We start from the raw sequence: 16,782 nt of genomic DNA, 5'->3' as shown, positions 1-16,782 counted from the left end.
TTACGGAGTGGTTTGTCATTGCCTTCTCCAGTCATCTACACTTCCCCCCACCCCAGCAAGCTGGGTACTCATTTTACCGACCTCAGAAGGATGGAAGGCTGAGTCAACCTTGAGCCGGCTACCTGAACCCAGCTTCTGCTGGGATCAAACTCAGGTCGTGAGCAGAGCTTGGACTGCAGTACTGCAGCTTACCACTCTGTGCTATGGGGCTCTTAACTGAAGATTACAGGACAACAACAAGGCTCTTCCATCTGAGTTCAGTCCATCAGGCATTCACCTAGTTTTCCCATCAGTCCTGGCTTCTCCTGCCAAGGCAGTGACTGAAAGGATGCAGGCGGCGAGACTGGCAAGAACAATACAAATCAATCAGTGCCATCAGAACTGTTTACAGAGAAATTGGTTGGCTCTGTATCGAAAAAATGCACCGGGCATGCGCCGTAACAGAGAACATAATGTACTCGTAACTTTTCTCGCCGAAAAAAAAAAGATGTTCAGCAAAGAGCTGTCTTGACTGGGGTAGCGGAGAGGAGAAAAAATACAACTGTTTTGAAAACCTGCAATGTGATCTAAAAGTTCTGAGCGATTCTTTCACAATCTGTCTCTTTCGTGACAAGCTTACTATAACAGGCTATAGTGTGATTTGACGCTGAGCAATAAAACAAGTCAGTCTGTTTGTAAAGAAAAGGGAAAAGGCAGCACAAAATCTTGGGAGGAAAGTACTGCAGATGTGACCACTCTATTGGCAGGCGATACCCATTTAAACAAAGCAATTTCTCAGTTATTGGCAAGGGTCCTAGGAAATGAACTAGGAGATTCTGGGGATCTGACCTAGCAGACTCTACGCACTCATGTCTCACAGCTCTGTTTAACTGTTTGTCATGATTCTGGGCCTAGTGAGGCTTACAGGCTCCATGGAAGCCTGCTAGGGTTGCCAATCCCCAGGTAGGGGCAGGGGATCCCCCAGTATGGAGACCCTCCCCCCGCTACAGGGTCGTCGAAAAGCAGGGGGAGGGGAGGGAAATGTCTGCCGGGAACTCTTATTATTCCCTATGGAGATTTATTCCCATAGGAAATCATGGAGAATTGATCCATGGGTATCTGGGGCTCTGGGGGGGCTGTTTTTTGGGGTAGAGGCACCAACTTTTCCGTATAGCATCTAGTGCCTCTCCCCAAAATACCTCCCAAGTTTCAAAAAGTTTGGATCAGGGGGTCCAATTCTATGAGCCCCAAAAGAAGGTACCCCTATCCTTCATTATTTCCTATGGAAGGAAGGAATTGAAAAGGTGTGCTGTCCTTTTAAATGTGATGGCCAGAACTCCCTTTGGAGTTCAATTAGGCTTGTCACAGCCTTGATCTTGGCTCCACCCCTAATGTCTCCTGGCTCCACCCCCAAAGTCTCCTGGCTCCACACCCAAAGTCCCCAGATATTTCTTAAATTGGACTTGGCAACCCTAAAGCCTGCCTAGGAGTTACTACAGAAAGTCTACATTTCCCAGGATCCTTTCTGTCCCATATGAAGCTGCCTTATACTGAATCAGACCCTCGGTCCATCAAAGTCAGTACTGTCTACTCAGACTGGCAGTGGTTCTCCAGGGTCTCAAGCTGAGGTTTTTTCATGCCTACTTGCCTGGACCCTTTTTAGTTGGAGATGCTGGGGATTGAACCTGGGACCTTCTCCCTACCAAGCAGATGCTCCTCTACCACTGAGCCACTGTCCCTCTGATTGGGTGGCAAGGTTTTGGAGGGAAACTGGCCCAGGGAGGGGTGGGACCTGGGAGGAAAGCATAAAAGGGCCAATTATAGAGAGGGTGTGTTCTCTCTGGAAAAGGCTGAAGGAGAGAAGGCAGCAGGAGAGATCCCTTACCCAAGGTGGTGAGTTTTGGTATTAGAGCAGGGAATGTCTAGCTAAACGCATCAGGGCTTCTGTTTATTTGCACCCACCTTTACTGTATATATATTTCACTGTTTTTACCCACTTATTATTTGTGTGTCCTCACATCTCCTTGGTCACCGTTAAGAGGTACTTACTAATAAGGAAGATATAGGGGTGGTTGGGTGCTCTGGGCCCTGCCATGTAGACCCTAACCAGAGTGGTGGCAGCCAGTAGCAGGCCCTCCTAGGCCCCTGCTGTGTGACACTGTTTAATACTCAGTAATTTTCCCTTGCTTTTACCAGGGGTCTCCCACTCAATAAATAAATCAGACCCACACAAATCAGCCTTAGCAACACTGCAGCATCAGCTACCTGTTGGCTAGTCACTGAACTCAGTTCTGGGTCTGATCAGCAGCCAAGAAGAGAGATTTTCAATGGCTTCTACAAATGTAAGCTCATATCAAAGACGGAGGACTGACTGGTGACTCCCAGATGTTTATCTTTCGGAATGCATTTGAGCTTCATCTTAGAAAATGCAAACTGAGCCATTTAAAGATTGCTCGTAAAGAGGACTTTGGTGTCCAAAGCTGGAGGCTGATGATAATCCCCCACCCATTGAGTGTTACATGGCGCATGCTCATACATGCATGTGGGTGCATGTATACAGAGCATTATCATCCATCTTTACTGGCCTTCCAATATTTCAAAGACCTTCAAAACCTGTTTGACCACATGTAACAGAGGGAGAAAGGAAACCGAAGAGTCTAAGCTGTGGACACCCCTGCTTCTAGGCATACTACCTTTGATCCTCTTAAAAGCTATTCTTTGTCCGCAATCCAAGGCCCTAAGCTTGATTTGCCTGGATACCCACAGTTTCTGAAAGCAGAGTAGTTTTCATCCCACAAAATAATTCTGGAAAAGTATCACTTTTCTACAGAGTGATGCATGAAGAGACACATCATTTGCAAGTGTTCTTAACACAGGACAAGAAATGAAATAGAGCCTTTTTAACATCAAATATATATTCTAGCCAACTTGAGCTAGAATTACAGACACTGAAAATGAAAAAAAAAAAGCAGTTTAAGACTTGCCTCAACGTTATAACTAACTGTAACTAATTCCAGACAAGTCGTTTTGGCTAGAACCTTTTTTTAAAAAAAATATTGGAAATATGAAAGTTGCAAAACTAAAGTATTTGTAGATAATTAATGCTGCTTTGCATTCAACACATCTTTTTTTTTTAATGACACTGAAAGTTAACAATGGCTTACGGCCTGAAATATCACTTTCATTGTTTCTTGTCATCGCATAAACACCAATCATTTAGAACCATAACGACTTCAGGCTGGAAATAGAGGAAGAAATGAAACCATGTTGGAAACCTGTTAAAAATTTTATTGCAAGGGGCACCAAGCATAAATTAAGAAAAATGTAAGTGGATTACTTTGAATAGCAAGGCAAGACATTTTTGGTTCTTCAGGCAACTACATTGCAATCAGAAGGGATTGTGTACAAAAAAAAGAGGAGATTGGATTTATACCCTGCCCTTCACTCAGAGTCTTGGAACAGCTTACAATCTCCTTTCCGTTCCCCTCTTCGCACAGACACCCTGTGAGGTAGGTGGGGGCTGAGAGAGCTCTGACAGCACTGCTCTTGGGAAAGCAGCTCTTTCAAGAACTGTGACTGGCCCAAGTTCACTCAGCAGGTGCAAGTGGAGGAGTGGGGAATCAAACCCGGTTCTCCCAAATTGGAGTCTGCGTACTTAACCACTACACCAAACTGGCTCTCTAAGAAAAAGGATCAATTCTTGTTCCCCACTTTGTTCTACCGATAGGACTATCAACATGGGTTACAATCACCTTCCCCTCCTCTCCCCACAACAAGCACTCTGTGAGGCAGGTGGGACTGAGAGGACGTGACTGACCCAAGGTCACCCAACAGGTTTCATGGGTGGGAGCAGGGAATCGAACCCAGACAAGAGTCTGCTGCTCTTAACCACTTTGCCACACTGGCTCGCAAAGTTTCAGATGATTAGGGAATTAGCAGAAAAGGCATCTTATCAGCTCTAAGTGAGGGCAGCAGACAGAAAGGATGAGAGGCAGTACAGAGAAGCCAGAGGCGGCCTCAGACTGTGCTCCTTCTTGAGTCTCCACTGTGTCCATGAAACTGTTAGCATTGGTCTACAGAGGGCTGCACCATATTTTAAGGGCTATGGATCAAAACAGCTTTAGAGTCCTGGCAAGTAAGTTGGGCAGGATCTAAAACAGCAAAATCTACAGAAATTCTGTAAATCAAGTTTTAGGCTCTTTGTTTCGAAACATCATCACTTTGCAATATTAAACAGGGCAGGATGAGTGTTTTACGTCATTCAGAGCAAAGTAACATTTTATGTTACAGTCTATGTAATTTTTACAAAAGGAAGCCAGGAAATTTTTATTACAACATACTCTCCGCAACATCTAAACTACAGAAGACATTGGAAACAGCCCTCAACGTACTTTATTTTATATTTTTTTTAAAAAAAAAGCTTTCCAAAATGAATTGCGTCCCAGAGCAAATCCATTCCAGATTTCTAAGAAAAAGTAAATTTTACAACAGCAGTTCTAATTCCATGTCGGGTTTGCTCTCCCTTTTCCCCTCAAATGAACCCTTTTGACATGTAGATAGGCAAGAATTTGCATTGGAGACCCGCACACAGATTGCATTTCAAACACACCACATACACAAACTGTTCAGACTTAACAAAAGAAAGATGTTAGGTCACAAGAGACAGATTCTTAATAATCCCTTCTCTTTGTTAAAGGAGTGGTTATTACTTCCTGCCTTCTTCTCCCATGAATACTTCTTTGCTTCTCATATTATAATACAATATCCAGCAGCCAAATGTATTTCATGAATATAAACTCTTACTCTTGCAGGCTGTTGAAGTACCAATAGAATTTTACATGTTCCTGCTGGTGAGTTTTCAAATGCATATGTGCTTTGAAATGCAACTTGTTTTTCAACCACAATACCTCTACACTTAAGGAACAAATAAATTAACATAGGTTACATTCCAAAACAGGTTATCCGATATGTAGTTTGAGTGCAAGTGCAACATTTCCACTAAATAGAAACTGTCAAGGGAAATCAAATGACATCGTTCTAGGAAAGAACAGAGCTGTTCAGGTATTACCTAGTCCTGTCACCTCTGGGTATAGTGGGGATCGACAGCAGGCTCATGGCTTTTTTTTACAAGAGGTTACAAAATGCAGGATTGAGCTGGAAACCCACATTTGAATGAACAGCTATTCCCTTCTTGGGTATCCACAGTTCTATAGTCAGTTAGGGTAAAGGGCCTAAGTCCTGCTCCAATTCCACATCCTATAAAGATAGGAATAAGGTTAAAAACAGGAGTGGCCAAACTGTGGCCCAGAAGCCACATGTGGCTCTTTCACACATGGTGTGTAGCTCTTGAAGCCCCCACCACCCCTGTTGGCCAGCTTCGAGAAGGCATTTGTCTCTCTGAATCACTTCTCCAAGCCAAGCCAGTTACAGCTTTAAGAATGCAATTAAAGTTGCTTTATTTCCATCTCTCTCTACCTCCTCCTTTCCCGTCAGGAAGGAAGAAAGGCTATGAATGCCACCAATTAAAAGCGATACTGAATTCAGAATTTTAAGCTTTAATTTTTATACTAAAAATAGGACAGGATATTTTTAACTCATAGAGTTGTCTTATTTTTATGTTACAAATAATTTTCGAAAGTAATTTAAATAATCTTGCGGCTATGCATCTCTTTTCACAGGGAAACACACACAATTTTAATGACTATCACTACTACATGTGTAGCTCTTTACTCACCTATACATCTGGAACCATCTGGAGATGTGTAATATCCAGAAGGACATTTGCAAAAGTAACTGCTAACTGTGTTGGAACACTCTCCCCCATCACAGATTCCAGGAATGGTACTGCATTCATCAATATCTTCAAGAGAAAATAGAGAAAGAGAGAGGTCTGTTCATGATGATCATAGTAATAACATATAAAATGGCAGCATAAGTTATAAATCTAGGAAGATGAATTGTGATCCTTAAGATTTTAAAGAATGTGCATGAAAGCTATTCTTGTGAACACCAGACTCCTCTTATTGGACAATATACATACCACATAAGAACACTCATTACCTATGAGAAATTTGTAAGTCCTTTGGCCTGGAAATCAAGCACAAGATAGAAAAGGGCAGGGCGTTTTTTGTAGCAGAAACTCCTTTCCACACACTCCACTGATGTAGCCAATCCTCCAAGAGCTTACAGGGCTATTAGTACAGGACGTATTGTAAGCTCCAGGAAGACTGGCTACATCAGGAGTGTGTGGCCTAATATGCAAAAGAGTTCCTGCTACAAAAAAAGCCCTGAAAAAATAATCACACATCCATATAGTTTTTATGAATTACCAAAGCTAATGAGCAAAAGAAAAAGCACATCAGTTTAATTTGTGTTTTCACGGTGTAACAAATGAAATTTTAAAAGATGAGAGCACCTATGATCATAGGCAGAGTGAATTTTCCTCAAGAGAAAAAATTAAGAAGGGAGCCCCCCACATATGTACAGTGGAATTGAAAGGAAATGAATTCTAGATCAAAGGATAGAGTTTCTGATTGTAAGTTAAGCTTTAAAATAATAAAACTGCCATAAATCACGTATGAATTCAGGCCTCAATCTCACCATAATAAAAGAGCACATGACGTTTTTAATGGGCTTAGTTTTTGTCCCATGAAGCAAACGGCTGGAAAGTCAAAAGCCAGATTTGCCGTTACCTCAATGAAACCGGAGCGCTTAAATGTTGACAGTGGTATTTATATTAATGTCCACAGCAGTATAAACAGTGATATGCTGTTTGGGTTAAACTCAACCCTAAAATAAAGCCTGGGGATTTTGCTTTCAATAAGGTCAGGCCCTCTGTAAACAGAGGCAACACTAATTTGAAGATAAACAGCGGGGAACTTGAGTCAGAAAAATACTTGAATGGGAGCCCATTTGCAACCCTTCCATTAATTAGGTTCACACCAAGTCGTCTAGTATTCTGCATTTTGTTGCTGGTTTTGTAGACTCCATTCCAACAGCCAAAAAGTCACCCAGAGCTGCATTCACTAATAGGGCAACGTCTTCACAAGGATGAAGAAAAAGTCTCACTTGAGATCTTCCAGGGTTATTTTCACACTGAGATCTCCCCCAGGAGGCACACAGTATGTCTCCTGCTTAAGTTAGGAGTTTCCACACAACTCCATGCTCTTTCAGAGCATAGCTGGAAGAGCTCTCTGGGCTTTTCTCCTTAAGAACAAAGAAGAACCTCTTTTGCACTGACTTAAAGGGGAAGCAGTGTGCTGGCTGCAGACAGAAACTCTATTAGTTTTTGCTTTCTAACTGCAGTCTCTTTAAATGAGGCTTATGTTCCCCGTACTTGAAAAAGCCAGTTTGGTGTAGTGGTTAAGTGTGTGGACTCTTATCTGGGAGAACCGGGTTTGATTCCCCACTCCTCCACTTGCACCTGCTAGCATGGCCCTGGGTCAGCCATAGCTCTGGCAGAGGTTGTCCTAGAAAGGGCAGCTGCTGTGAGAGCCCTCTCCATGTTGGCACCAACGATGTGGGGAAATGCAGTCGTGAGGTCCTGGAGGAAAAATTTAGGCTGCTAGGCAGGAGACTTAAGGCCAGGACCTCCAAGGTAGCCTTCTCAGAAGTGCTACCTGTTCCACGTGCAGGGCTGGAGAGACAGGCACAAATTAGAAGTCTCAATGTGTGGATGAGATGATGGTGTAAGGAGGAAGGGTTTAAGTTTGTTAGGCACTGGGATGCTTTCTGGAACAAGCAGGAGCTGTACAAAAGAGACGGTCTCCACTTGTCCCCGGATGGAACCAGGCTGCTGCCGCTTAAAATCAAAAAGGTGGCAGAGCAGTTTTTAAACTAAATCTTGGGGGAAAGCCGACAGGAGATGAAATGTCTCTGGTTCGGGAAGACTCATCTCAAAGAGATGAAGGGTTAGCTGATACTTTTCAACTGGGTAATGGATCAGAGTTGTCCACTGAGACGGTGACAAACAGAATGGACTGCCTGCCAGAGTCTTGAGGCGGCAGGAGGAAGGTGATGGGCCTAGCTTGCCTGGGAAATTATAGATGTTTGTACACAAATGCTAGAAGTCTTCAAAGTAAAACTGGTGAGTTGGAATGTTTAGTGTTGGGAGAAAACATAGACATTGTGGGAATTTCAGAAACTTGGTGGAATGAGGAGAATCAGTGGGACACGGTGATTCCTGGATATAAGTTATATCTGAAAGATAGGGAGGGAAGGGTTGGAGGTGGGGTGGCTCTGTATTCCAGAGAGGGTATACAGTCCAGTAAGACTGAGGTCAGAGAATTAGATTCCTTTCTAGAAATGCTTTGGGTTGAAATAGAGGGCCCAAAAGGCAATTTAACTATGGGAGTTTGTTATCGCCCACCAAATCAAAAGATAGAGGACGACTATAATATGATGGAAGGCTTAAAGATGGTAGCTAGACGTAAAAACTGTGTCGTCATAGGTGATTTTAACTACCCGCAGATTGATTGGGTCAATATGTATTCTGGTCGAGAGAAAGAGATTGAGTTTCTAGATACTCTCAATGACTGTGCTATGGAGCAGATGGTCTCAGAACCTAGCAGGGGTGGGGCGATTCTGGATTTGGTCCTAACTGCCCAAGATTTGGTGAGAGATGTAAAAGTGATCGCACTGCTTGGGAGCAGTGACCATAACGTTATTGATTTCACCATCTGTATAAATAGAGAGTTGCTCCAAAAGACTGGCACAACCATGTTTAACTTTAAAAGGGGTAAATTCTCTGAGATGAGGAGGCATGTGAAGAGGAAACTGAATGGAAAGGTAAATACAGTCAAAACCCCTGGGGAAGCTTGGAGGCTATTTAAAACTACAATCCTAGAAGCTCAGATAAAATATATACCACAAGTTAGGAAAGGCACAAACAGGTATAAGAGAAGGCCTGCATGGTTAACAAACAAAGAAATGGAAGCTGTAAAAGGTAAGAAGAACTCCTTTAAGTGGTGGAAAGCTAGTCCAAGTGAAATTAATAAAAGGGAACACAGGCAGTGGCAAATCAAATGCAAGACTGTGATCAGGCAGGCAAAAAAAGACTATGAGGAGCATATTGCAAAAAACATAAAGATCAACAATAAAAATTTCTTCAAATATATTAGAAGCAGGAAACCAGCCAGGGAGGCAGTGGGGCCCTTAGATGACCAAGGGGTCAAAGGATTACTGAAGGAGGATAAGGAAATGGCTGAGAAGCTGAATGCATTTTTTGCCTCCGTCTTCACTGTGGAAGATGAGAAGTGTTTGCCTGCTCCAGAACCACTTATATTGCAAGGGGTGTTGAAAGACCTGAGTCAGATTGAGGTAGCAAGAGAGGAGGTCCTACAACTGATAGACGAATTAAAAACTAATAAGTCACCAGGTCCGGATGGTATACATCCAAGAGTTCTGAAAGAACTCAAAGTTGAACTTGTGGATCTTTTGACAAAAATATGTAATCTTTCATTGAAATCTGCCTCCATTCTTGAAGACTGGAAGGTAGCAAATGTCACCCCCATCTTTAAAAAGGGTTCCAGAGGAGATCCGAGTAACAACAGGCCAGTCAGTCTGACTTCAATACCGGGAAAGTTGGTAGAAACCATTATCAAGGACAGAATGAGTAGGCACATTGATGAACACGAGTTATTGAGGAAGTCTCAGCATGGGTTCTGTAAGGGAAGATCTTGCCTCACTAACCTGTTACATTTCTTTGAGGGGGTGAACAAACATGTGGACAAAGGAGACCCGATAGATATTGTTTACCTTAACTTCCAGAAAGGTTTTGATAAAGTTCCTCATCAAAGGCTCCTTAGTAAGCTCGAGGGTCATGGAGTAAAAGGACAGGTCCTCTTGTGGATCAAAAACTGGCTAATTAATAGGAAGCAGAGAGTGAGTATAAATGGGCAGTCTTTGCAGTGGAGGACGGTAAGCAGTGGAGTGCCACAGGGCTCAGTGCTGGGTCCCATGCTCTTTAACTTGTTCATAAATGATTTGGAGTTGAGACTAGGCAGTGAAGTGGCCAAGTTTGCAGATGACACTAAATTGTTCCTGGTGGTGAGAACCAGAGAGGATTGTGAGGAACTCCAAAGGGATCTGTTGAGGCTGGGTGAGTGGACGTCAACGTGGCAGATGCGGTTCAATGTGGCCAAGTGCAAAGTAATGCACATTGGGGCCAAGAATCCCAGCTACAAATACAAGTTGATGGGGTGTGAACTGGCAGAGACTGATCCAGAGAGAGATCTTGGGGTCGTGGTAGATAACTCACTGAAAATGTCAAGACAGTGTGCGATTGCAATAAAAAAGGCCAACGCCATGCTGGGAATTATTAGGAAGGGAATTGAAAACAAATCAGCCCCTGTATAAATCGATGGTGCGGTCTCATTTGGAATACTGTGTGCAGTTCTGGTCATTGGAAAAAGTCCAGAAAAGGGCAACTAGAATGATTAAAGGTTTGGAACACTTTCCCTATGAAGAAAGGTTAAAACACTTGAGGCTCTTTAGCTTGGAGAAACGTCAACTGCGGGGTGACATGATAGAGGTTTACAAGATTATGCATGGAATGGAGAAGGTAGAGAAAGAAGTACTTTCCTCCCTTTTTTCACAATACAAGAACTCATGGGCATTCAATGAAATTGCTGAGCAGTCGGGTTAGAACAGATAAAAGGAGGTACTTCTTCACCCAAAGGGTGATTAACATGAGGAATTCACTGCCACATTTTTGGCCACTGTGACACAGAGTGTTGGACTGGATGGGCCATTGGCCTGATCCAACATGGCTTCTCTTATGTTCTTATGTAATGTGGTGACAGGGTTTATGGATGCTGTCTCCATGCACTTTAATACACCTCACTGTTCCTTTCACAGTAGGGGTGGCTTTTTAGACCCTGGTGTTAAAGCAGCCAACATCACTGTCTCTGAACTAACACCACCACCACCACCATCATTGGTCAATAACCTGAAAATACAGACCAGAAATTAATATTGGCAATCAGAAGAGAAAGCCTCTGGTGTAAGAGTATTTACTGCCATAGGAGGTGTCGGCAGCTGCAAGCACAGACAGCTTCAAGAGGGGATTGGATAAACATGGAGCAGAGGTCCATCAGTGGCTATTAGCCACAGGGTATAGATGGGACTCTCTGTCTGGGGCACTGATGCTCTGTATTCTTGGTGTTTGGGGTGGGGTACAGTGGGAGGGCTTCTAGCTTCCTGGGTCCACTGATGGCGCCTGGTTTTTTTGGCCACTTTGTGACGCAGAGTGTTGGACTGGATGAGCCATTGGCCCAATCCAACATGGCTTCTCTTACGTTCTTAAGAGTAAGTTATTGGTTCAGAATATCACTGACTCCACACACTCCTTGAGAGTTGCTGCTTGTCAAGCATGGTAAGGTTCAATGGTGATCTATGGTTTTAGGGCCCTCCATAAAGCTGGTCTGTGAAACATCATAGAGGGCCTAGGTAGTTTGGCTCTGTTATTCTTTTCCCTCCCCCTTCTTGCTTTATTGCTTTGTGAAGTAGAATAGTGAAAAACGAAACTAGCAAGAGAAAAGAAGAATCAACACCTTCCCATACATTCCTGTATGGGAGTGTAAGACATCTGGGAAAGCAAGGACAAGACACTGATAACATTGTGGGAATGTAGACATTTATGATAGTTTACCCCCTCCTTTGGGAACCCTTTGAAGTATGTCTTAAAAGAAATGTATCAATGTATTTCTCTATCACTCTCAAGGTCCTGAACCAAGAGAGCATCTCAGTTTAGCAATAAACATAATTTTGTATCCACTTGACTCGTTCTTTTGAAAATCGAATGCTTGACACTGCTCAGGACACAAAAGCAGGACTTGTAAACTGCAGAACGCACTCCTTGAAATCGAAATTCCTTTCCATTTCACATGGGCATATGAAGCTGCCTTATAGGGAACCAGACCACTGGACCATCAAGGTCAGTATTGTCTCCATATTGTTTCAGGTAACAGTCTTTCACATCACCTACCACCAGATACTTTTAAATTGGAGATGCCAGGGATTGAACCCGGGACCTTCTCTACGCCAAGCAGATGCTCTACCATGGAGCCCTGGCCCCTACCTGCTGCGGCAAGCTGGGTCTCCTGAGATGCTGGGAATACCTGCCAGGAGACTGAACACCTAGAGAATGCCTGGAGCCATGGTGGAAGGGAGCAGTCCCCAACCAGGCCTCCTGCTGGGGAAAGCTGGAGCAGTCCCCAACCAGGCCTCCTGGGGAGCAGTCCCCAACCAGGCCTCTTGCTGGGGAAAGCCTGCTCAGAGGCTGGATGCATCTGCAGCCCCAAAATGGAGTTGACAAATCCCAATCACATACTCACGTACGAGTCGCCTGTATATTATGCAATACTGTTGTGCACCACATGGTTGTTATGCACCATCCCCTTTTGGGAGTTTTCCCCTTACATTTTTAGTGGCCATGCGTATATGTGCTCATCCACTCTGCAGCGGTGATTTTTTAAAAAAAGAATAGCGGTGAGCTCCTAGAGCGGATTGGCAGATTCACACCTCCAATTCACCTTGCTTGTGTGCTCCTGTAGTCAGACACCAGGAAATGCGGAAGGAGTGAGACAGAAGACTTTGGTACCACTTCTCAACTGGTAGCTGTTTTATGCGTCTCAGAAACATTGGAGAATGGGGTGAGTGCAAGGGCAGAATGGGCAGCAGCTATGCATGTCTGACCTTGACTTTTTGATCCACCCGGAGGAAGTGCATATGCCAGCTCAAATTGGCTGTCTGAATCCAGCCAGAGACTCCAAAGCTCTCAAGTGTTCTCAAAAACTGTGTTCACATTATTGTGCTTTTACAGGATCAACGCACTTATAAAAAGTACCCAACGAATGCCTGGGCATCCTCTCAGTCTTCACCTCTATTACTACTGCAGAACACCTTATGAATGGAGAAATGACCATAAACTGCCTCGCTGAATGAAGGCCTCTTCACCATTGTTGCAAGAAACTGGCTTCTCAGTTAAGAGTTTGTCAGACAAAACTTCCATTCATTCCAGTCAAAGCTCTAGTACAGCATGTGCTGCTCAAATATAGTTGGTTGCTCCATATAGTATCCAGCCTATGTGATCTTAAATATAGCCCTTGGTGCTGTTTGCTCAGTTTGTGACGTAGAGGAATTCAACTTTGGAAGCACAAATGCTTAAGGAATATCCAAATCCACAGCACCCCTGATTCTCTCAGCATCTTTGTGTCCAATAGACATGCCCACCAAACTAAAGATTCCAAGCTCAAGCAGAAGTGAGACACCAAAACGAAATTTGTTTAATCCCACACACTTCAGGAGAACTGGATTCTCAGAGCTGAGCTGAAATTCTGATTTGTCCTCGAGGAAGGAACACTTGCAGCTATGTTTGAGGAGGCAGCTGCTCCTACCTTTGGCCGTCCTTTTGCCAACAGCGTTGGCAGACAGCATGAAAACTGTATTTGTCTGAGGCAAAGTCTTTGCAAATTGATTTATGTAAGACAAAAAAAAAAATTAAAAGGCAAAGCGCTTGTTTAAAGGTTATTATTTTAGCAGCCCAAATAGCCCCGACTGGACTTAGTTTGTCACAGCTCACAAGCTAAGCAGAGTTGGCCACAGGTAGTACTTGGCCAGGAGACTATCAAGAAAGGCCAGGGTTGCTATGTAGGGGAAAGCAATGGCAAGCCACCTCTGGTCTTCACTTGTCTTGTAAACCCCATGAGGGATCTCCATGTCAGCTGCAAACTGACAGCTCTTAATAATAATACATTTTTAGCTAGTGTTTTTCATTTCCTGCCTTAAGAGGATATCCACTTAGAGGAGTCTTTTCAGGAGGCATGCGGGCCAGGACATTGCAGCCTTAAGAGAGTGTGCAATTTAGTTATGCTTGAATTCCCATTGACTATAGCAGAGGGTCAAACCGAGAAAGGGATAGGAGAGCAGCTGGTGACATTCTCATACTTAGTGAAATATACAGATTAACAGTGGTACAAGATAAGCTACTAAGGAGACCAGGGCTTTTTTTGTAGCAGGAACTCCTTTGCATATTAGGCCACATATCCCTGATGTAGCCAATCCTCCAAGAGTTTACAGGGCTCTTAATACAGGGCCTACTATAAGCTCCAGGAGGATTGGCTACATCAGGGGTGTGTGGCCTAATATGCAGAGGAGTTCCTACTACAAAAAAAGCCCTGGGAGAGATCTTTTCCAGCTGAGAGAGAGGAATAAGGTGAGATGAGTAGGTAGCTGCTATTAATATAGATGTATATTGATATAGATGTACTGTTCCCTGGAAGGTCAGATGCTGAAGTTGAAGCTGAAATTGTTCAGGGTGGTGAGAACCAGAGAGGATTGTGAGGAACTCCAAAGGGATCTGTTGAGGCTGGGTGAGTGGGTGTCAATGGCAGATGAAGTTCAGTGTGACCAAGTGCAAAGTAATGCACATTGGAGCCAAGAATCCCAGCTACAAATACAAATTGATAGGGTGTGAAATGGCAGAGACTGACCAAGAGAGAGATCGTGGTCACTGAAAATGTCAAGACAGTGTGCGACTGCAATAAAAAAGGCCAACGCCATGCTGGGAATTATTAGGAAGGGAATTGAAAACAAATCAGCCAGTATCATAATGCCCCTGTATAAATCGATGGTGCGGTCTCATTTGGAGTACTGTGTACAATTCTGGTCACCACACCTCAAAAAAGATATTATAGCATTGGAAAAAGTCCAGAAAAGGGCAACTAGAATGATTAAAGGTTTGGAACACTTTCGCTGTGAAGAAAGGTTAAAACGCTTGGTGCTCTTTAGCTTGGCAAAAGATGAGATGGCTGGACAGTGTTATTGATGTAACTAACATGAATTTGAGAAGACTTCGGAGGATGGTAGAAGACAGGAGGGCTTGGCATGACTTTGTCTATGGGGTTGCAAAGAGTCGGACTCGACTGTGCGACTGAACAACAACATTCAATACTGTCCTTGAACAAGGAGCAGTATACTGCCTACACAGAGTTAGCATAGTATGCAACATATAGTCATGACATTCCCTGGGTGAATTTGAGCTCCTCATTACCTCGAATCTTCACAGGACTGTGGCTGTTAATATATGAAGAAGTAGCAGAGTGGAGAAAGATACTGGCCGTGTAAATTACCTTGAGCTTTCTTGAAGAAAATTGGGATTAAAATGTAACTGATAAAAATATATTGTAAAAAATATCAGGAAGAAGTGTTATTGGGAAGAAGAGCAAGAGTGAAGCTTCATCGCTGTGGTTCTGCCTCTCCTGTGTGCCAACACTGACCAAGAAGAAAGCAGAATCACTTGGTCAAAGAGCTAGGGTGACATAAACGATATTCTCCCCCAGGAGTGGAATTCTGGCAGGAGCTCCTTTGCATTTTAGGCCACAATCCCTGATGCAGCCAATCCTCCAAGAGCTTACAAAAAAGAGGCTTGTAAGCTCTTGGAGGATTGGCTACATCAGGGTGTGTGGCCTAATATGCAAAGGAGCTCCTGCTAGAATTCCACTCCTGTTCTCCCCCATCCATCTACATCCCTTCCTTTCACCATCCACCTATTTTATCTTTGAGCTTCATTCTGATCTACTGTTCCCATTTTAGACATTCTCATTGATATACAAACAAAGCTGGATAAAGATTAAAAAAAAACATTTATTGTTGGGTGGGTTAGGCACACAGTTGACCATAATATTTATATGATCTTTGTGTTATTAAGACACTAATATTTTCATATGAAAGCAAACAAGGAAAATTTGAAAAACTACTAATTTTCAAACACATACAACGCCCCCCCCCCCACATGCTCCTTCTTTTCAGACGAAAGTTCTGAAGTGACTTACCATCACATTTTTGTGTTGCTTCATTAAACTTGTGTCCAGCTGGGCATTTGCATTCAAAAGATCCAACAGTATTAATGCAATTTCCCCCCTGACAGATCCCGGGGATAGCTTGGCATTCATCCACATCTATCATGGGGAAAAAATTAACAATTTGTTCACACACTCAACTCTGTTATCACATCCAACTGTTCTTCTTACAAGGAACTGATTCCATTCATTTGATTATTAAGAATGATTAATTTCGCATGGTCCCCTATGCATTTTCTAACACACACATGGGAATTAATCTTGCTTTACTTTTACTACTATTGAATTTCAGTTTATTGCCCAATCAAATTTGAGCACCCCAGGTCCCTTCCTCTCTGGCTTTTTAATTCCATGAGATTTGCAGAGGAAAACCAAAAACCATTAGGTTGGATACAGACTATTTTTTCTGCTCACACAAAGCACTTTTGGTAGAGGAAGATGCCATCCCTGCCATCTTCCCCCTCTCCCCCTGCTACTGGGCATCCTGAAATATTGGTTCTTCTTCCGGGGAACATGAAACTCTTAGGGAAAACAGTACAAGAGGCAGACCAGGACCAATTTTGCACTCACTTTACACAGCTCTCACATTCATCTTCTCAGCATGGCGTTCTTCCGATTTCCCACTATCTGCCCCAAGGCTGCAGGAAGGATCGCCATTTTTGCGCAGTAAATGGAAACTGGTTTTTAGCTGTTTCTGTTTGCTGCGCGAAAATGGCGATTCTTCCTACAGTCCCGGGGGCAGATAGTGAGAAATCCAAAGAAAGCTGCATTGAGAAGACGAATGTGAGAGCGAGCGGCGTATGGTGAATGCAAAATCAGTCCAGGAATCTGCAGCAGGAAGAGCGAACTGGTGGAAATTACCCCGCCCTTTCCATTAGAGGAAAATTTAGCCTGAATACAACCCATTGCCTCAACTAAGAACCCAATTCATGATTTTGAAGTC

General features: G+C 43.4%; 1 protein-coding gene across 1 annotated transcript in view; it reads right to left on the bottom strand.

Annotated features, from left to right (window-relative positions):
- The window catches only part of FBN1 (fibrillin 1), a 307,005-nt gene that overhangs the window by 171,915 nt on the left and 118,308 nt on the right, over positions 1 to 16,782 (bottom strand). Inside the window, 2 exon segments of the mRNA XM_060259853.1 lie at positions 5,714 to 5,839; positions 15,813 to 15,938. Coding sequence (XP_060115836.1) covers positions 5,714 to 5,839; positions 15,813 to 15,938 — 252 coding nt within the window.

Source organism: Heteronotia binoei, chromosome 19 (assembly GCF_032191835.1).
Source record: "Heteronotia binoei isolate CCM8104 ecotype False Entrance Well chromosome 19, APGP_CSIRO_Hbin_v1, whole genome shotgun sequence".
Classification (NCBI taxonomy): domain Eukaryota; kingdom Metazoa; phylum Chordata; class Lepidosauria; order Squamata; family Gekkonidae; genus Heteronotia; species Heteronotia binoei.
This window is presented reverse-complemented; position numbering and strand designations above follow the sequence as displayed.